At 38.4% G+C, this 22,641-nt stretch overlaps 1 protein-coding gene and 1 long non-coding RNA gene across 11 annotated transcripts in view; one reads left to right on the forward strand and one right to left on the reverse strand.

The window, feature by feature from the left end:
• Positions 1–7,878: 7,878 nt before the first annotated feature.
• On the reverse strand, positions 7,879–14,780 carry LOC118968845 (uncharacterized). 2 transcript variants are annotated; one of them, XR_012121148.1, is made up of 5 exons: positions 14,472–14,780; positions 13,232–13,664; positions 12,354–12,370; positions 11,820–11,989; positions 7,879–11,616 (listed from the first exon to the last, which is right to left on the reverse strand). It is a non-coding gene; the product is annotated as an uncharacterized lncRNA (long non-coding RNA). The 2 variants fall into 2 exon arrangements; XR_012121149.1 differs by lacking the exon at positions 12,354–12,370.
• PPP4R1 (protein phosphatase 4 regulatory subunit 1) overlaps positions 14,717–22,641 on the forward strand; it is a 68,438-nt gene continuing 60,513 nt past the window's right edge. For 3 of the 9 annotated variants that reach the window (XM_037001059.2, XM_037001064.2, XM_037001060.2), the window contains exons 1-2: positions 15,047–15,334; positions 15,517–15,561. In XM_037001059.2, coding sequence (XP_036856954.2) covers positions 15,328–15,334; positions 15,517–15,561 — 52 coding nt within the window. In that variant the 5' untranslated portion in view covers positions 15,047–15,327. Of the gene's footprint in view, positions 14,782–14,936; positions 15,009–15,045; positions 15,335–15,516; positions 15,562–22,641 lie in introns of those variants that run through there. The other 6 variants (XM_037001061.2, XM_073212811.1, XM_073212810.1 and 3 more) reach the window with 6 other exon arrangements.

Raw genomic sequence — 22,641 nt, forward strand, 5'->3', positions numbered from 1 at the left:
AGTCCCTGCTTACATTTCTTTTTAGTATATACCCAGGAGTGGAATTGCTGGATCACACAGTAATTCTATGTTTTAACTTTTTTGAGGAACCACCATATTGTTTTCCACAGCAGCTGCACCATTTTACATTCTTACCAGCAAAGCATGAGGGTTCCAATTTCTCCACATCTTTGCCAATACTTCTTATTTTCTTTTTTCCTCCTTTCCTTCTTTCCTTCCTTACTTCTTTCCTTTCTTTCTTTTTTCCCTTTCTTTTCTCTCTCCTACTTCACTTCTTCCATCCTTTCTTTATTTCCCTTTAGTAATAGCCATAGCGATCAATGGGTATGAAGTGGTATATCATCGTGGTTTTGATTTGCATTTCCCTAATAATTAGTGATATTGTGCTTTTCATGTGCTTATTGGTCTTTTGTGTATATTTGGAGAAATGTCTACTTAAATCCTTTGCCCATTAAATATGTACCATAATTTCACTGTCATTCAAGGGAATTAATTTCATATAGTTCTTCAGTATATTAAAAAATATTTTCTTCTTGTCACAGCATAGTGTCTCTTATCAACCCACATTGATTTGAGAAATATTGAAGAAAAATATAAGGAAACTGTAGGTGTCATATGACATGCATGTAAATATGCATATACATGCCATATTTATTCATTATGTACATTTGAGCAATAACTAGACTATGTATCATGACCAAATGCCAAATGATCAAATCTTAAAAACAATATTTGACCAAAGCTGGGAGAGCTCCAAATTCTGCAAAGCTTAAGCAGAAGCCAAATACCACCATTACAACTTCATGTTGTCAAAATTTAATTAGGATTATAATTTTAGTAACCAATATTTTCCAGTTTGACAATTATAGTGTAGGAATGAATTTGTCAATGTTGTCATCTGTGAAATCACTTTTGTAGTCACTCTACTGCACATTCACACAACTAAATTGTCACCAGCACACCAGACAAGGGCACTAACTTTTTGTATGTAACATAATATAATTCAGGAAAATGGTCTTCAGTACCATGTTTTCTCAGAGGAACTGTATACCTAGGAAAATCTAAAAAATGCCTTATATCTTCAAATCCCAAAAAATGGCAGACCAAAGCCAACATTTTGACAAGCTATTTAATGTTAGTTTCTATGGGCTCACACCTCTATAAGGAATTCTTTGTAAGTATTCTTCTGGCATCTATTTTTAAGTTTATTAAAGAAACAAAATGTACTTGTGATCCCTAGTTTTTCTCTAATATTTCTTTTCTTCCTACTGTTTATACATTTTAGTGTATCTATTCGGATAAAACGTAGTTCATTATGGATTTACTATATGTTGTTTTGGACTTTTTCTTCCTGTAAAATTGAGATGGTCAAGTTAGCATTATGATTTTAATGTCACTCTCATGAGATGTAAAGAGTTTTCAAACAGGACTTTCTTTTTTTAAAGATTCTTGACTTATAAGGAATTTTTAAAAACTTAAAATCAGATGCGGTTCTTTCATATTATTTTGTTTAATGATAGCATTGCAAATACAGCAAACAATTTTGAAAAGATTAGAATCATTATATAATCACTATTCTATTGCCTTAGTAATTAAATTTTTATAAAAATGTATTGACTACAAATGTATATAATGCTCTTTCTAAAATCAACTATCTAAAATACTCTTTTATTTAAAAGCAGTTATTTAACTGCTTTCACAAATTCATTAGTACTGCAGTATTTACTATGGCAATTATAAATTTATGTACAACTTTAACTAACAGAATTTCAACATAGGAAGCACACAAGGAGATTTTCCTCCAAGTTGTATTTACGATGCTTAATATAATGCAGAAATATAATGCTTAGTTATATTTGAAAAAGTATCTCCAGATAATAACAAATCCATGCCATTGTCACTTCTATTATTGACACTGTCACACTGATTGTGATGTGAACCTGTGCTCACACATGATCATTAAGCAGCATAATCCCTAGGATGCTAGAAATGATGCTGAAGCAAGTGCTGGGCTCTTTGGCCTTCCAAACGCTGAAATTAAAGCTGAAGTTAAGTAGCCAATTTGAGCTAAGAACCAAGGCTGAAGTCAAATGCCATTATATCCCTAATGTATGCATTATTTATTTCTAAAACCACAGAAAGATAGAAATCAGAGCTCTGTGAGCATGGAGGTCTACCCAAAGCACCAGGAAATTGGGGGGGGGGGGCGGAGGACTGTGATTTCCATTTACTGAAGAAGAGTGACAGTTAAAATTAGAAAGCAATCAGAGGCAAAGTTACTTGGAACTCAGCCAGATCTACAAATGTTATTACTATATCTGTAATTGTGGATGCCCAGAATGGATGATGATTTAGCAAGTTCTCTGTTAACTTACTGAGTTCTCCCCATGTGACAAACCCTGTTTCAGCACTTACCAGGTATTAGCTCCAATTCTCACTTTATTATTTCTATTTCACAAACACGGAGAAAGAGGTGAGGCAATTGCTCAAAATCCACAGACATGGACTGGCAAGTCCAGGACCCAGAGTCCAGGCCCTGTGGACTCCATGGTAGAGCCTGGGTGTGAGCCAGTCCCGAGGGAACGCTGGGAGTACCTTGTGGTTGGCTTCAGGATTTCCTTTCCTCTCAAGTTTCAGGCCTGGGGACTTCCGTCAGTGGTTTCTACCTAAGGAGCTTGGAAGTGCAGGGAGAGACTGGAAATCCTCAACTTGCAGCTGAAGGAAGGACAGCTGGAGACTTAGAGGGGAGGGTAAAAATGAAGGGTAAGAGGAAAAGATAGTACATGAAAGGGTGCACACTGGTTTCTCTCATTTGCCTGGGGAAAGGCAATGTTTACCTTGCTCATGGAGGCACACTTTGTTTCAAAGGCAAAATAAGTATTAAATAATCATATGAATTAAGTCAGTAAACATTTCCTTTTCCTTTCCTCCTCCTCAGCCTTTTTTCTTGTTCTTCTTTCCTTTTCCCCTCTGCCCCCTTTACTTCTACCTAAAGATACAAAGAAAAATGCAGTGTTTGAAATTCTAGTAGTCTAGTGCTGGGCTAGATTTTGTCACACAAGTTCCTCAGGAAGAAGCAAATTCTTTTTTTTTTTTCCTTAATAATTTTTTTAAATTGTGGTAAAAAAGATACATAACATTAAATTAGCATCCTAGCCAATTTTAAGCATACAGTTCAATAGTATTAATTATATTTATGTTGTTTGCATGATTAATAAATCTTTATAAGGTTAAACATGCATACAGAAAAACAATTCCCAAATAATAAGATACAGCATGAAAAATGACAGAGGTTCACACATATGCACCCTCCACTAAGGTTAAGGAATGGAAATGTCTGTAACACTCAGAAGTTCTGCTCAAGTCCTCTTCCAGTCATTACCCAGCCCCTGAAAAGGTAACCTTACGCTGGCTTCTAACACCAGATTAGTTTTGCCTATTTTTAAATCTGAATGGATGGAATCATACACAGTGTATTCCTCAGTGTCTGGCTTCTTTCAGTTAATATTATGTCTGTGAGAGTCATTCATTTTACTGTGTGTGGTGGTAGTCCATTCATTTTTGTTACTATAGAATATTCCATAGTATGAACATACCACAATTTTATTTATCCATTCTAATGTTAATGGAACTTGGATTTTTTTTCTAGTTTTGGGATTACCAATAATGGCAATACGTACATATCTTTTGAAGTGGAATTGCTAGATCATAGGTTCTGCTTGTGCTTGGCTTTGGTAAATATTGCCAAATATTTTCTAAAGTGGTTGTACCAATTTACATTCCCAAAAGCATTGTATAAAGAGTGCTGCTCTATGTGGTAGGCAGAATAATGCCACTTCCCCCCAAAAAGATACACATGCATTAATTCCTGAAACCTATGACTATGTTACCTCATATGGCAAAAGGGACTTGACATCTGTAATTAAATCAAGGATCTTGACATAGAGAGATTATACTAGATTATACAGGTGTCATCACAAGCATCCTTAATGCAGAGGAAGAAGAGAAGCAGAGGAAGGTGTGACTAAGGAGGGATGGTCATAGACATGCAACGCCCTGACTATGAAGATGAAGGAGGACAAGAACCAAGGAACACCAAGGAACATTCTCTAAGAGCTAGAAAATGGCTTCTCCCTTTCAGCCTCCAGAGAGGAATACAGCTCTGCTAAAACCTTGATATTTTCCCAGTAAGACCTATGTTAAACTTCTGACCCACAAGACTGTAAGACAATCAAGTTGAACTGCTTTAAGCCACTATATCTGTTGCAACATCAATAGAAAAGTAATAGACTCTATATCTTAACAATACTTTGTACTGTCCTTTAAATTTTTGCTCTTCTGGGGGTGTTTGTTATGGGAACTCATCATGGTTTTAATTTATATTTCCCTGATGAGAAATGAGATTAAGAGATTGGCTTAAAGGCAGCAGTGTGAGAGGTAAGACAGAAACCTCATCCCAAAACGACATATATATGAAAATACAGGAAATAAAATTAATCCTGAAAGAGCAACAAGAAAAAGACTGCCCATATCTGGGGAAAAGAGCAGACTTCATGGAAAAGGGTAAAGTACTGAAGCTGCGATCTGGCAGGAACCAAACCCTTCCCCCACCCCAGCTCACCAACAGGAGGAAGAGAAATAGACAGGGGAGTGGGTGGAGGCCTAGGACTGCTGAACATGAGCCCTGAAGATCTGCTCTGGAGGCACAAAGCTACATCACATGGTGCTCAGGAAATCAAAGAAACTGAGGTACAGAGGGCAAAAACGTTCTCTAGAAATAATAGAATATTAAGAGAACTGTGTAACCAATCCAAATGGAACAATATCGCATCATACGGGTACCAGAAAAATAAGAGAAGGAAAAAGGGATAGACAGTGTCTTTGAGGAGGTAATTGCTGAAAATGTCCCCAATCTGGGGAACAAAACCGTCTCCCAGGCCATGGAAAGTGATAAGATCTCCCAACACAAGGAACCCGAGGAAGACAACACCAAGACATATAATAATTAAAATGGCAAAGATCAAGGACAAGGACAGAGCATTAAGAGCAGCCAGAGAGAGTAAAAAGATCACATATAAAGGAAAACCCATCAGGCTATCAATTGACTTCACAACAGAAACCTTACAGGCTAGAAGGGAATGGCATGATATATTTATTGCAATGAAGCAGAATGGCCTCAAACCAAACATACTCTATCCAGCAAGATTATCATTTAAATTTGAAAGAGGGATTCAAAAATTTCCAGATAAGCAAAAGTTGAGAGAATTTACTTCCCACAAAATGTCTCTTCAGTGTATTTTTGAGGACTGCTATAGATGGAAGTGTTCCTATGGCTAAATAGCTGTCACCAGAGAAAATAAAACCACAGTAAAGGAAGTAGACCAATTAATTACTAAGTAAATGCAAAATTAAATCAGCTACCCCTAAAGTCAGTCAAGGGAAACACAAAGAGTACAGAATATGATACCTAATATATAAAGAAAGGAGGAAGAAGAAAAAAAAAGAAACTTTAGATGTGTTTGTAATAGCATACTGAGTTAAGTTAGACTGTTAGATAGTAAAGAAGCTACCCTTGAACCTTTAGTAACCATTAATGTAAAGACTGCAATGGCAATAAGTACATATCTTTGGATAATCACCCTAAATGTAAATGGTCTGAATGCACCAATCAAAAGACATAGAGTTACTGAATGGATCGAAAAACAAGACCCATCTATATGCTGCCTATAAGAGACTTATTTCAAACCCAAAGATATACACAGACTACATGTGAAGGAATGGAAAAAGACATTTCATGTAAATAACAGGGAGAAAAATGCAGGAGTTGCAGTACTTGTATCAGACAAAATAGACTTCAAAACAAAGAAAGTAAGAGGAGACAAAGACTGACATTACATAATGATAAAGGGGTCAGTTCAACAAGAGGATATAACCATTATAAATATCTATGCACCCAGCACAGGAGCACCTACATAGGTGAAACAAATACTAACAGAATTAAAGGGGGAAATAGAATGCAATGCATTCATCCTAGGAGACTTCAACACACCACTCACTCCAAAGGACAGATCAACCAGACAGAAAATAAGTAAGGACACAGAGGCACTGAACAACACATTAGAACAGATGAATCTAACACACATCTACAGAACGCTCCACCCAAAAGCAGCAGGATACACATTCTTCTCAGTGTACATGGAACATTTTCCAGAATAGATGATATACTAGTTCACAAAAAGAGCCTCAGTAAATACAGAAGGATTGAAATTGTACCAACGAGCTTCTTAGACCACAAGGGTATGAAACTAGAAATAAATTACACAAAGAAAACAAAAAGGCTCACAAACACATGGAGGCTTAACAACATGCTCCTAAATAATCAATGAATCAATGACCAAATAAAAACAGAGATCGAGCAATATATGGTGACAAATGACAACAATAATTCAACACCACAAAATCTGTGGGACATAGTGAAGGCCGTGCTAAGAGGGAAGTATATTGCAATACAGGAACACCTCAAGAAAGAAGAACAATCCCTAATGAATAGTCTAAACTCACAATTAAAGAAACTAGAAAAAGAAGAACAAATGAGGCCCAAAGTCAGTAGAAGGAGGGACAAAATAAAGATTAGAGCAGAAATAAATAAAATCAAGAAGAATAAAACAATAGAAAGAATCAATGAAACAAGGAGTTGGTTCTTCAAGAAAATTAACAAAATAGATAAACCCCTAGTCAGATTTATCAAGAAATAGCTTGTGTTGGCAAAAGTGGACAGCTACATGTTAGAGAATGAAACTTTATTATTGTCTAACTCTATACACAAAAGTAAACTTTAAATGGATCAAAGACCTAAATATAAGTCATGAAACCATAAAAGTCTTAGAAGAAAATAGAGGCAAAAAATCTCTTGACTATAAACATGGGCAACTTTTTCCTGAGCACATCTCCTCAGGAAGGGAAGTGAAAGCAAAAAGGAACAAATGGGACTACATCAAACTAAAAAGCTTCTGTACAGCAAAGGACACCATCAGAAGAACAAAAAGGCATCCTACCATATGGAGAATATATTTGTAAATGACATATCTGACAAGGGGTTTATATCCAAAATATATAAAGAACTCACAAGCCTCAACACTCAAAAAGCAAATAATCAATTAAAAAATAGGTAGAAGATATGAACAGACAGTTCTCCGAAGAGGAAATTCAGATGGCCAACAGACAAATGAAAAGATGCTCCACATCGCTAATTATCAGGGAAATGCAAATTAAAACCACAATGGGATATCACCTCATACCAGTAGGATGGCCAACACCCAAAAGATAAGGAACAACAAATGCTGGTGAAGATGTAGAGAAAGGGGAACCCTCTTACACAGTTGGTGGGAATGTAAATTAGTTCAACCATTGTGGAAAGCAATATGGAGATTCCTCAAAAATCTAAAAATAGAAATACCATTTGACCCAGGCATTCACTCCTAGGAATTTATCCAAAGAAAACAAGATCCCAGATTAAAAAAGACATATGCACCCCTATGTTCATCACAGCACTATTTACATAGCCAAGATATGAAAGCACCCTAAGTGGCCATTAGTAGATGAATGGATAAAGAGGAGGTGGCACATACACACAATGGAATATTATTACGCCATAAGAAACAAATGCTACCTTTTTCAACATGAATGGAGCTAGAAGGTATTATGCTCAGTGAAATAAACCAGGTGGAGAAAGACAAGTACCAAATGATTTTCCTCATTTGTGGAGTATAACAACAAAGCAAAACTGAAGGAAAAAAACAAACAGGAGCAGACTCACAGACTCTAAGAAGGTACTAGTAGTTACTAAAGGGGAGGGGTGGGTGGGGAGGAAGGTAGAAGGGGAATAAGGGGTATTATGATTGGCACACATGGTGTTTGGGAGGCATTATGGGGAAGACAGAAAAGCACAGAGAAGACAAGTAGTGATTCTGTGGCATCTTACTCTACTGATGGCCAGTGACTGCAATGGGGTGTGGGGGGTACTTGATAATATGGGTGAATGTAGTAACCACAATGTTTTTCATGTAAAACCTTCATAAGAGTGTATATCAATGATACCTTAATAAGAAAAAATGAGATTAAGTATCTTTTTCATGTATGTATGTATTAGCCATGTGGCTATGCTCTTTTAAGAACGGCCTATTGATATCTCTCATCCATTTTCCTATTGGATTGTCTGCCCTTTTCTTATAGATGAATAATTCTTTGTATATTCTGACTATAAACCTTTTCAGTTATGTGTGTTGCAATTTTCTTCCACTTGATAGCTTTTATTTTCAGTATCTTAATAGTGTATTTGGATGACTATTGACAGTCACTTAATAGTGTATTTGGAGAAGTTCTAATACAGTCCAATTTATCTTTTTCCCTCATGCGTCAGTGTTAGTGTGTCTGTTTAAAAAACCATTCCCTATCCCAAGGCCAAGAAGCTATTCTGCTGTCATCTTTTGAAGCTTTATTGTTTTACTTTCATATTTGTATCTTAATCAGTCTAGAATTGATTTTTGTGTATGGAGTGAGGTAGGGATCAAGTTTTTATTCCTCCTATTTCACTCCGGTGGACTCAGCATCTGCTTTCTGTTACAGCTCTACAGGGCTACTTTTGTCTTTCTCTCACCACTCTACATTGACACTGTTGTCATAACCCAGGCATTCATCCAGGTGGGGATCTATTACTGGACTATTCATATTATTAGTCTATTTGCTTATGTTCACTCCAACACCATACTCTCTAATTCTTGTAGCTTTAATGTAAGCTTGGATATCCAAGAGGAAGTTCCTTTAATTTTGCTGTTCTTCAAAATTACCTGTTATTCTAGACTTTGCCCTTTGCACATCCATACAGACGTTTAGAATCAGATTATCAACATCTGCACACATGCAAAAACCACTCCCATTTTGGGAATGAATTGGATGTCCAATCAGTTGGGAATTAATTGAATCCAAGACAATTGACATCTTAACAAAATAGAGTTTTCTAATCATAGCCTTGATGTAATCTTACATTTTACTTAAGATTTTAAAACTCAATTTCTCCCACTAATGTTTTCTAGTTGTCTATGTAATGGTCCTGCCTATCTTTCATTAGATTCATTTCTAGGATTTGACTTTTTAAATGTTATTGTTAAGAGGTATTAAATTTAAAAATTCTATGTATAATTACTGGGTACTGAAATACTTAGGATTGACCTTCTGTCCAGTCACTTTGCTAAATTTATTTCTTAATACCTTATTTGTAGATTCTTGTATTTTCCACATATACATTCTCATCATTTGTGATTAATGACAGCTTTACTTTGGAAGAGGCACATTTTATGAAGGAGGATGTGGAGGAATTGGAAACTTCATACATTACTGAAGGGAATAGAAAATGATGTGGCTACTTTGGCCAACAGTTGGTAGTTCCTCAAGATATTCAAAGTAGTTGCTATATTGCTATATGATCCACCAATTCCACTCCTGGGTATATACCCAAATGAACTGAAAGTAAAAATCTACCCAAAAACTTATACATGAATGTTTATAGCAGCATTATTCACAATAGCTAAGAAGTAGAAACAACCCGTGTCCACCAACAGTGAGGGAACAAATAAGACGTTGCATATCTGTACAATGAAGTATTATTCATAAACAGAAAGGAATGAAATACTGATACATACTACAACATATGTGAAACTTGAAAAAACTATGCTAAGTGAAAGAAGTCAATCACAAAAGACCACATATTGCATGAATCCCTTTATATAGAATGTCTAAAACAGGCAAATCCATACAAACAGGAAACATGACTGGTTGCTTAGGACTATGTTGTGAATGGGGAGGGATGGCTAATGGGTACATTTTTGGGATGGGAGTGATGAAATATTCTCAAATTAGATGGGGTGATAATGGTATAACTCTGAATATTCTAAAACCACTCATCTGTACATTTTAAATGGGTGAATTTTACAGTACGTGATTTATATCTCAGTAAAGATGTTTAAAATTTTTACGTAGGAGTGTGAAAGCTTAAAGAAGTAAAGGTACACTAATGTTCTTTGATATAATCTCCAAATTGGGGGATTTTTGGCAATCTCAACTTTTTCTTTATCCTTTTTCCAGATTTTCCAAGAACATGTACTTTCATAATTAGAAAAATATAAAAAGAATGTTACAAAAATGTAGAATCTTTCCTCCTCTTCCCCCGCCCAACAGCAACAATAGCAATAGCAAAAACACCCAAAAAAAGAAAAACCCAATAACATGGTTTGAAGGAGAAATGAGTTGGCACCTGAGTTCAAGACTGTCTTAACCCAGGATAACTTAAAACAAGAGTTAAATGGTGGCACATGGTAGCTAAGGAAGCAAAGGGCATTTAGTAGGAAACCTTTTGCTTTTCACCTTTTTTCGGTATAACTGTTGCATATATTGGTTTCAGATGTACAATATAGTGTAATTTAACATTGGTATAGTACACACATATAGTGTACATTGTGGAATGATTGCCACAATAAGTCTAGTTACTAGGAAAACAATATTAAGTCACATGTTTAAGATTTTCCCATAACTGATATGAACAAAATGTTACACAAGATAGATAAATTTTGCATCCCTGGCCAGAATAAATTGAAAAAGGCTAGTGAGAAAGTTGGTAGTATGATTTTTAAGTAGTTAACACTTTGATCAGAATGTTAGATGAGGAAAAAGTGACAGGGTAACTTAAAATGTCTGCATGGCAAAATTGGCAGGGAATTGTGATGGTCTAGTTGGAATTAAAGAGGATACCAAAACCATACATGTGAAAGGACAAGGGCTCTCCTGATGCCAGAGAAAGTGGCTGAGGAACAGTTCTGATGGAAAAGTTGTGCACGTGACGATAAACAAGTGCTGTTACCATTATTTTCAATCAGGATTCCAATCTTTGAATTCAATTGTCCTATTTGCTATCTGACTTTTGTCAAAGTACTTAACCTCTTTGAGCTTCAGTTTCCTGTATTTTTAAAAGCAGGTATTGAAAGATCAATACCTACTTCACAGGGTAGTTTTAAGGGTTATATCAGGAAGTACATAAAGGCACTTAGCATAAATGCCTGGCACATGCATTTAAAAAATGTCTCAAAATGTACTTATATTGCCAGTGGGTGAAACTGGGTGAAGGGTACACAGAACCTCCCTGTATTTTTTTCTTGCAACTTGCTGTAAATCTGCAATTATTTCAAAATAAAAAGTTAACAAATGTATTAGCTATCTTGTGTATGAATTTTATTGCATCACTTGTGCTAATGCTTTTCTTACCAAAGGAATCAAGAACCAGGAACACACGCAGTTTGGTTACAGAGTTACACAGAAGTGAAATTAGAATAGGAGCAACTTCTGAAACATAGAACCATAGACAGCCTTGCTGTGGAGGGACCTTATCATCAAGGTATAGTTTAATCACTGAACTTATCTGGGTTTCAATATGTGGTTTGCTTATAGCTTTTTCCTGGTTCAACTTGACTCATCCATCCAGATTCAGAATTATAAGCATTTCTTCAGCACACACACTCGCGGGTAGGCTCTCCACATTACTTTGAATGTGACTGCAACTAATGCTTTCTGCATTTTAAGAAAAAGGCATAAGGAAAATTAACACTGCTATGTTGATCCACTTAATGCTCGCCGTTTTCATATCTTACTTTTTCCAACGAAATGAATTATATAGGATGCCATACATCGGCTGGAATAACTACAGAATTCTCAGAGGAGAATCTTTTTGGCTATACAAACTTGGAGCACTGAAAAAGCACTGGAGTACTTACCATGGTGGATAAGAAACAGAGGATTTATTTTCCTTTATACTCAGCTTACAGTAGTGGTTATAACAGGACACTATTCAGTTCAGAACCAGCCTATGTCAAGAAACCGCGGCGGTGGCTGATCTGGGGACAGAGGTTATGTTCTGTCGCTTTCCACAGGCAGCCTTCAACTCCTGTAAATGGAGAAAGAACAGCCTGAATGGGGCTCAGTTCTGTGGCTATTTTCCCTCTATTTCCCTTCTTTCATTTTTAGGATGGTGTGAGAAAATGGATCTTTAGCTGATGTGAATAAAAAGAGATCCTATGTCTGAAAACCAAAACCAAACTGTGGGAGCTCTTGGAAAGGCTAAGATTTCACATTTTGGAATGTCACCTTGACATGGAACTTTAACAGGGACTAGAAGAGGCACAGAAAGGGAAGATAAAAATTTCACACAAATATTTACCTTTATATGATTTACCAAAATATGTATAGGAGACTTTAGTTAAGAGATTGGCAATTAATTTTTAAAAAAGGAAAATATTTGCTCTTTTTACCTGAGAATGGTGTCAACCTGGAGAAAAACACAAAGACGAATAAAAATGAATGTTAAAAACTTGTTTTAAAAGCATTTTATCATATAGGTATTTTTCCATTTTTCATATGATTCATATTTTATTATTCCAAGCAACAACTAGTAGGTCTGCTTTTTATACCCATTCTGCTTCAAGAATTATTCTAAAGAAAAATGTAAATGGTTCAATTACCAATACAAAAGTAATAAATGGGATAGCATCAAGCAAGCCAGGTTGGTTTTTTGTTTGTTCATCAACAATATTTTCCCCATGATATTTGTTACGTTTGTTTGTGATTCAAGAGCCAACTGCATCAATTTCCAAGGCTCCTTGGTTACTAATAAAAGTTTCCACTATCCTTTGGAAGAGGATTTATTCTGAAAACTTCAGGCATTTGTAGCCACATAGTTGGACAACACTTTCTCAAAAATTACATGCACAATTCCCTCTGTTTTACAGACTTCAGTGGCAAAGCAGGTTAACAATTTATACCTTGTGTTATGCTCTGATCACTAGACAACAGACAGCTTCTGGCATCTACAGGCTACATTTTAAGAGAACTTGGGGTAAAGGTACACAGAACAATGACTGCTACTCTGTTTAAAAATTGTTTTTTATAAGGAGGGAACAATGCATTTTATAGAGTACTACTGGTTTAAAAACACTTTATCTTATTTTTGAGAAAGGAAGAGATAGAGAAAAATAAAATGTAAAGAATGTGTTCTATTTGTGCTGAATAAGGATACTGTCACTGAAAAGTCTGAAACCATATTGCCTAAAGGGACCTGTTGTAACATGTAATGCAGGTAAGATGATAAACATACACAGCTCTTAAACAATATGGACAGAATAATACAAACCTTCCTCCTTTGAGAATAAAGAGGTAAAACTTCCTGAGGCCTACCTACAAAAGGCAGAGCTAGTTATTCCGTATTCCAGGCAAGCATTTGGTATATAACAACATCTCTTTAATCACGATCACTGAGAATTTTAAGTCTGAGTTTACTGGGTAGATGATGACAATAGCTTTCTTCGTCTTTAGGTGTTCTGTGGCTGAAGTATAATTGGCATTCTGCAGAATTTGTTTGGTTGAAAGAAGATCACTAGTTAGTGTAGATCCAAACCCTCTTTCCTCCACCTACCCGTAATTGCTAAAGTGGTTAGGTGTCTGCAAGACGTGTAGTAGCAGTGGGGCATGGGTTGAGTCAGTTGGAACTGATTTCTGTCGATAGTTGGTGAATTTCTAACTCCTGGTCATTTTGAAAGTGTCAGCTGAATTCACACTAGGACATTCTACAAAGGAAGTAGAAAAAAACGACAATTTGGCCTTTAATTTGAATTATTCTATACTTGAGAAAATTAGACACATCGCCAGAGTTAGGGATTCTATTCCAACTTCTTTTCCTCTCAGAAATTTAATACACACTATATAATGTGTCCCACTTTGTAAGATTTAAGAGGGAAGTTTTGGGAATAGCTCTGTAGAACCCACTTTATTTCACAGAATCATGCATTTCAGAAGAACTGGTTCCTTAGTCTGATCGCTTAATGGCATTATATGCCAATATCGTGCCCTTGGTTGAGACTACACTTTAGAAAGGAACAGGCTGTAACTATTAAGAATCCCCTCTCTTCTCCAAGAGACAGAACCTCCAATTGGCGTCAATTAAGCATCTGTGCTTTGTTCTGCACTTCAGGAGACTACGATTTTGGAGGCCTCTGGGGAAGTTGGAGATCGATTTAGAATCGTGGAGCTAGGACAGTGTGATTTAGAATCGTGGAGCTAGGACAGTGTGAAATAGAGTCAGAAAACCAGGGTTCTGTTCCCACTTTGCACCAGGGATCTTGAGGTAGTCACATAACACGTTAAAGAATGCGGGAGTAATAAAATCTGTAATAACGATTTCAGTTGAGCACCTCAAGGGCTACCAAAATTTTATAACTAATTTTTTTTTTTTTAAAAAACGCGCTAATCCTAGGACCTCTTCTTCCAGCATCTCCTAGCTATACAGGACCATTCTAAATTCCTTACATTCCTCGCTAATTCCAGTAATCCCAAGAGGCAGATATCATCCTTCTGTTCACAATTTGGTTACACACCTAAGTAAATGGCAGGATCAAAATTTGAACCCAGGCCTGCCACCACTCTAGCCGGAGGAGCTTCCGCTTTGTCAGCTCGGGATCAGGAAGACACGAGGATAATTAACCTGTGTCTCAGATGTAAACGTGCTGTGTGTAAAAAAGCCGGCGGAACAAGGATGATTTTGTCATTCAAAGAGCGGGCAGCCGGGCCCTGGGCTTTGTTACTACCAGTCACTTCGCGGAGGCCCCCGGCGCGCGGGGAGGCGGTGCTTCCTTCCCCCGGAGGGTGGGACCCTCGGCCTCGGCCAGGCCACGGATCGCCGACGACGTACGTACAGCCCTGGGGAGGAAGCGCGGGGCGGCGAACGGCGCGCCCTCGGAGAAGGGCCGCGTCCGATCAGGCGGTGGGCGAGACCGGTGACCCAATAAAGCGAGCCGGGCCGCCCGAGGCCCCGCCCTGCCCCTGCTCTGGGCACACGCCGCACAATCTCGGGCCGGCGGCAGCTTGCTCGCCCCGGTCCGCAGAGCTCGGCGTGAGGGCGTCTCCGGCCGAGGGTGTGAGCGCGCCGCCGGGCCGGACCGGGCTGGGAGCGGGGGAGGAGGGAGGTGGAGCCGGCCGCCCCGGAGCCGCGCGGAGCGGCCAGGTGAGGCGGGGCGCGGGCGACGGCCTACGCGCCCGCCCGCCCCCGGCGTCCGGGAGCCGCTCCGCCCGCGACCCAGGCTCGGGCCCTCAGCCCGCCCCGCGCGCGCGTCCCCGCCCGCCCGTCCCTCCTCCTCGCCGCCCCTCTCGCGCGCGTCCACCGACTCCCCGGCTCGCGCCGCTCCATGTAGCCCCGGATCCCCGGGAGACTGAGGAGGAGGGGGCGACCGCAAGATGGCGGGTACGTGGCCCCCTGTTCTCCGGGCGGCGGCGGCGCTTCCCCGCGCCCTCTGCCGCCCCGAGTCGAGGCCGGGCCGGGACCGGCGCGGGGAGGCGCCGCGGGGTCGGAGGGCGGGCGACGGGGGTGGCGCGCCGGGTCCTGGGGGGCGCTGACCGGGCCTTTCTTCTCTCCTCTCGGCGCAGACCTGTCGTTGCTCCAGGAGGACCTGCAGGAGGACGCGGACGGATGTGAGTGAGCCTGCCTCGCTGTTGCCGTTGCCGGCGGCCCGCGGGAGCGGCCGGGAAGGAAGGGAGGGCGGCAGCGGCCTGGGCCCGGCCCGGCGGGGGGGACGAGACCAGCGAGGCGTGGCCCTGGGTCGGCCGCGGTCGCGATTTTGAGGGAGAATTGCGCTTGGCTGAGGAAACGGTGTCCCACTGGTGGAGAGATGCCCCGTTGAGTGCCCAGGCTCGTCTGCCCCATCGCCCACCCCTTGTCACCCCCAAATCTCCTGAGGGCTCGGGGACTGCCGGGCCGGCAGTTCTGGAAGAAAAAACTGATGGGACAGAATTTTGAAACGGGATTTTGGGTATGTTTGTTTCCTTTGCGTGCCTTCCGCGGACACCCCTACCCCTTCCCCGGTAAAGGAAGAGGTTAGGAAGGAAGGTGTGTTTTTCTTAAGAGTTGCTCGCAAGTATTACACAGCAGCCGGCTGTAGAGAGCCTGGTCCCTGTTCAGCCCTCTCAGTTCCGTTGCCCCCTTTCTGGTTGTATAGCGATTGCATACCTGTAATTTCACTTTAGCTCTGGACTGTTTTTAGATCACCCCATACGCATTTGATTTGTGAATTACTGGAAGGCCCGAAGGTGTGGCCTTGGCTGGAGTTAGAGGTCTGATTCTTTAAGGCAAATGTTCACAAATCATCCAGATCGCCTTAAATAATTAAATTTCATCTTTGAGAAATCGAAGTTTTAAGAGTCGATTCTTTTGTTAAAAACAACTTTGACATTGTTTCCAGAATAGTTTCAGGAAGGAATTGCTATTTAGAAAGGAATTGTGTATTTCCTGTGTGCTTTTCTAAGCATCAGAGGGTGATAACCATGGTAGAATTTGCATTTAGGGGAAAGCCTGCCTGATGCTGAGATTTACTGTGGCCAATACCTATGTAAGTAATTCGGAGATGGTTGCAGTTTGAAACTGCTCTTTTAAATATTGTATAGTTTATCCTTAGCATTGTCCGATGTGGTTTCCCTTGCCCAAATTAAGCTTAATTTATAAATTCCTGGGTGTTATGAGTGAAGTAAGGGGATTTTGCTGTTTAGAAGGTACTCTAAACAGAGTAAATATTTTAAAAGTAAAAAAATATATATAAATTTTTGCTAAGTCTGGGTTTGTTTTCGTCTTTTAAGTAAAAAGCTCTGTAAGGGAGTGAAACAACTTTTATATTTCCTTTAATGTTCTACCTTAGACCAGGTACCTGCCTACTAGTAAGTTTTAAATGTTAAGGCAGCTATTGATTTCTTGCAAAGTTAGTACTGGAGAGGTGGCTCTGATTGTTATCTCAGACTGGGCTTCTCATTCTTGTATTTAGGGTTAAGACTTTGTAAATAGAAAGTACATTCATTCAGCAGGTGTCTAGAACTTTTCAAAGCAAAAACCGTGTATTCATTTATTTTCACTTAAGTGCCACGCACTCCTAAAGGATGAGATCTAGTGTCAGTTTCCTCATTGACCCTTAAGGAGCATAGTCTAGCGGGGAAGGCATGCTGGTGAAGAACTCAACAATGATTTATTCATGAGCCTTAAGACTTCTGCTCAGTATTGGGCAGATAGCTGTGCAAAGGATGATCACAATCCATGCCCTCTAGTGGTTTACAGACAATTTTAATGTAAGTGTGATAGTGAAGATACCAAGGCCAGTTTGAGTAGACAAGACTCTAGAGCCAGACCGCTTTGTCCCAGCCTTTGCATCGTCACTTTGGACAGACTCCTGCAACTCACTTAACTTCTTCATGCCTAAGTTTTGTCATTTGTAAATAGGCATGATAAATATTACCTGCCTTACAGAGTTGTTTAGAGCTGTACATAAATGAATGCATGTAAAGCACTTAGAAAAGTATTTGGTAAATAGTGACTATTACGCCTTTGGTGTTACGAGTAAAGAGGAAGCTCAAAAGGAGGAGCAGAGAAGGAAATACTGTTGGACATTATGCTGCAGAATTATATATTCATAGCTGCTGCTAATGCTTGCAATTAATTTTTTTAGGGTTCTGTTCTCAGTGTATTTTAATGTAGGATAAAATGTTAGACATTTGAACGCACAAATAGTTATTTGTATATTTATAATTTGGTTAAAGCCTTATTAGAATAATTTCTTATTTTTCTCAGTTGCTAAAGTTTTTACAGGTGATACCTTGACCCAGAATATTCAGGAACAAAAGACCTTTAGATATCATGCTCAGTTGAAGGACCACTTGCTGTATGTTGTGAAGGGGAGGAATGAGGGGGAAATCTGGCTATCGTGCCTAGGTGGAGGGTGAGATGGTTGGTTAGGGAATGAAAAAGCTTGTCAAATCCTGGAGTAACTGGAAAGGTAAAGGACCGGAGATGTTAGAGAATGGTGTTTGGGCTGCCTCTACAACCACACTATCTTATGAGCTTGATTTTCTGTCTCAGGCACTGATGTGGAGGCCTGTCAGTAGGGTAGTTGTGCACCATATCCTACCACTCCAGCCAGGCTAGGTCTAAGTTGTCCTTTGAGATGGGCAGGAATTATTTTCTGGCCAAACTCTAGAATCCTTGTTGCCTTCCTAAATGTAGAACCAAGACAAAGACAGGAGAGGGTAAATACTGTTGTATACCCAAAATGGACCTGGGCAGGGCCTAGATCTTGAAGGAGGCCTCTGCCAGACCTTACTTAAGAGTCTCAGGTCTTTTGTTTAAACTGCAGACAGAGTCTCTGTATAAAGTCAGTAGAAAAGTGGGTAGAATGGTGAAAAGGATTGATCAAAGATTGAACTTCATTTTGGAGGAAAAGAAACAATTCTGATGTGAAAAGTGGTGCAATGTATGTATATATCAAAAGGTCATAAAGGTAAGCAAATAAAGTCATTATCAGGTACTACTAAGTTTAGGAGAATAATACAATGAAAAACTAAGTTTGTTTATTTTAAAAGTGATACTTCAAATACTGTACTGTGAAATATATTTTGACTTTCAAAGTGAAAGTAATCCTCAGTTTGAATAGATGCTTCAGCAGAGTGACTGCCAATTTGGGTAAACCCTCTCTTCCTTCACTAATGGAAGGCAGTGCAAAAGTACAGATAGGCTTTCAGAGAAAGATATTTTAAATTCTGTCATTTTTCCAAAGATGCAATTCTGACTTACATTTAAGTTGCTAGATTTCTAAAATAGATGAGACAGGACTTAAGATACAGTAAGATGTGATGAATTAATGCTTATAAAAATAATTTTGTTGGAATTTGATTAAAATTTAAATTTTATCAGTGTAGTAATACTTTGAAGAATATTATTTTAAAAGAATGATTACATAACACTTAACAGTTTACAGTACCTTTCATACACAGTTTATTCTTCACAGAAGTCCTGTGATGTGTAGGCCATGGTATTCTGATTTTAATAAATAAATTTAGTGATGGGCAAAGGGACTAAATTATTTTCCCAGGGAACAAAAACTCCTAAGTACCAGCCAGTACTCCTAACTCAAGTGAGACCTCCTGATTCTAAATACTGTATTTTAAATACTGTCTTTTCTTAAATTGTCCAGTTTACAACATTGAACATCCCTAGGTTGTCATATAGGCAACTTGTTTGAAAACATGCTTAAAATACCCTTGGAGATTAATCTAGCATGCTGCATATGTTTTAATTTAACCTAGAGAGAGATCATTAGAATGAAGCTTGGGTGTAATAGAGCTTACAGTCTTTATGTTACCTTTTCTTTCAGCTGTAACTAGCATGATGGTGAAGAGCTTTTGGAGCTGTATTATACCATATCCACGGAATTTGTCCTATTTGTTGAAGCTTTGGAATCCTTTTACATTATATTGTTTTTCAGGTTTGAGGGCAGTATTAAAATGCAGTGAATTAATAAGGGGTCCAAAACTAATTGGATGTAACTACCTAACTATGTGCCTTTCAAAGAGTCTCTGGGCCCTCAGACTATGTTTGAAAACTGGTTTTGATAAGCTTAGAGTCCTTGCCACCTAGGGAAGTAAGAAATAAAAAACAGGGGTTGTGTCCAGTAGTACCCAGGGAATCAGTCAAAAACCCGGAGAAGGTGCCCTTGAAAGTCATGATATTTAGAAGTGTTGTTAAGTAGGGATTTGGAAGAGTGAGTCATGAGACTTGGTAGCATGTTTTGAGTGCTATCAACAAGACTGGACAGGAGAAGTCTTTATTTAGAGGTAATATAATTCATATTGTAGGAAAAAGTGCTTTAAACTGGTTTTTGTGGTACTCCTGTGTGTATAGAATCAGAAAATGATGCCTTGGGTAATAGTTCCTGTGTGGAATTTTTTTAAAAAGGAAAAAGAGGGAAAACCCTTTGTAAATATGCATGCGAGCTGCCTGGGCTTGTGGTACCATACAAAAACCCCAAACGAAAAGAGAACTCAATACCTGTGAAAAACACACAGGCCGTGCTAGGTAAAGTTCATCAGTCTGCCGCATTTGATCACTAGTTTGTTATTTCTGGCCCTTTTGCCTCAGTTCCTCCTTTCATTCAAAACAAAGAATTTATATTTTCATTAAACTGTTGTTACTTCACTCCTGTGTTTGCCTTATATTTTGGAGTTGCGGATTTTCCTCTCGTGATGACAAAGGATTTTTGCTATCAGCTACATGATAGGGTGGGCAGTCCCTGAGACTTGAATTTGAGTGTTGTTTTGCTTTGAATTTGGATCTGAAAATAAACCTCATTTGATGTATTGGGAAGAAGAAGGTATAGCACGTCCATGGAGTTTTAGCTAAGGTGGTTAAAAAGCCCCATATTCCCTATAACTAATAAGAGGGTACTTAACAGATCTTTCAGCCAGCAGATCATGTGAGGTTTTCCCTCTCCAAATCTATCTGCTGACCCCCTCTAATTTTTAAGTCAAGCCTTCTTAGCTTCTTATTTTCACAGTTTTCTGGCCTGTTTGATACCAATTTGGTTAGCATTTGAGCACTGGGCCTCGTAAACCTTTACATCTTAAATTCTGACCCTTGCCATTTATTCACTGTATAATCTCTAGAAGGCTACGTAACTTTTCTCAGCTGTTTTCTATCTTTAAAGAAAAGATAGCTGTTTTGGGCTACTACAAATAAGGCTGCTGTGGGCATTCATATACAAGTTTTGGTGTGGCTGTAAATATTTTCTCTTGTGTATATACCTAGGAGTGGAATAGCCATTTGACTTTTTGAGAAACTGCCAGTCTGTTTTCCAAAGTGGTTGTACCATTGTACATTGCCACCAGCAGTGTGTGAGAATTAGAGGTGCTCCACATCCTTGGCAATGCTTGGATAGGTAGTCTTCATTTTAGCTATCCTGTTAAGTGTGTGATGGTTTGTAGTTTGACTAATGATGCTCATCTTTTCATGCGATCACTTGCTATCTATATATCTTTTTTGGTATAGTGTCTGTTCCTATGTTTTGTGCATTTTGGTGTGGGGAGGGTAATTTGTTTTCTTATATATAGTTCAGATACAAGTCCTTTTTCAGATGTGTGATTTGCAAATACTGTTTTCTAGTTTTGACTTATCTTTTCAGTGTCTTAACAGTGTAATTTGAGGAGCAGAAATTTTGAATTTTGATATCCAGTTTATTACTTTTTCACAATGCCTTTTATTAGGTTGAAAAAGTTTCCTGAGTTTTCTGAGAACTTTCTTAAAATTAGGAATGGAGGTTGGTTTTCATCAAATGCTTTTTCTGCATCTATGATTTTTACTTTTTTACTTCTTAATGTGAGGAATTACATTGACATTTTTAAAAAGTGTATACTGTTAATTTTCTAAGTGGGAAATTTCTAACATACACAAAAGCAAATGAACCATCATATATGCCTACTATTTAGCTTCAAATTTCCTTTATCCTTCTCTAACATCTGAAGTTTTTTGGGGGAAGGTAGGCAGCAGTCAGAGTACCTCAGAGACATTCCAGGTGTCGTTTAATTTAGCTATAAATATTTCACAAGGCATATACTTGAAGTGTAATGTTCTAATCTGCAAATAGGATATCTAAAATTATGGTAAGGTGTGGCAATTTATGAAAGTTTAAATGATTAAATTCTTTAGATATTTGCCTTGCTGGTTCTAGTACAATAAAGCACATTTGTATAATTACTAAATTCACTTCATCTTAATCATATTGACCACCAGGATAAGAGAGGCAACATCTTGCTTTTTAAAAAAATCACGCTAAGCACATTTCACCCTTTTAAGTCAGTCTTATAGTAACAAAAGAAGAATATTTAAATTGGTTTGCTGTATCATCTAGAGGATCACATAAACTTAAAAATTTGAGTTATGCTGTGCCTTTAGTGAGCTAGTGATCCCAGAATTACAGAAATCAAAAGCTGGAGAATAAATTATATATTCATCCTTTTCATTTTAAGCATGAGAAAATAAAGATAATATGGTGGCAGAGGCTAGATTACAATTCAGACCTTGTAGACTTTAATATTCTTTTCCTAGATGTCATCTAACAAAGCTCTTTAACTTGCTGCAAAAGGGAGATGGGAGAAATTTCTGGATTTTGCTTATTTTTTAAATTACCATTTATTGTCATACTGTGTGTTGGGCATTTTGCTATATAACTTTACATAAATATTCCTTTGAGGTATGCAGTTCCACAAAAGGGTGCCTGATGAGGCTTGTCTAACAGTTAAGTGATTTGTTCAGTCACCTAACTTGAAAGTATTAGATTAAATTTAAACAGTCTGATAAAATCTTTAATCATTACTTTATTACTGTGCTCTCATTGCCTTCCACTTTTGGCTTCCTTTAACATCACTTATTTAGATGATTTAACTTCCTAAAGGCTCTGGAGGATTTAAAGGTCGTAGCATGCTCTTAAGTATTTGGTGGGTAAACTAATTTTTGTCCTACTAGCTCCTGACTCTTAAGGGAATGTCAGAAGCAAAATGTACCCCTTTACTTCGTGTTTTAAAGCACCAGGTATGAGGAGGCAGTCGATGGAACAATGGGTAAGAACATCCATGTGACTTCTAATGTGTTTAATCCTGTCACTAGCTAATTACCTAAAATGGTCATTCCAAAATCTTACTGATGAATTTATATTTATATTTAAATTTATATATGGCTTTGAGTTT

Source organism: Manis javanica, chromosome 9, assembly GCF_040802235.1.
Source record: "Manis javanica isolate MJ-LG chromosome 9, MJ_LKY, whole genome shotgun sequence".
Classification (NCBI taxonomy): Eukaryota; Metazoa; Chordata; class Mammalia; order Pholidota; family Manidae; genus Manis; species Manis javanica.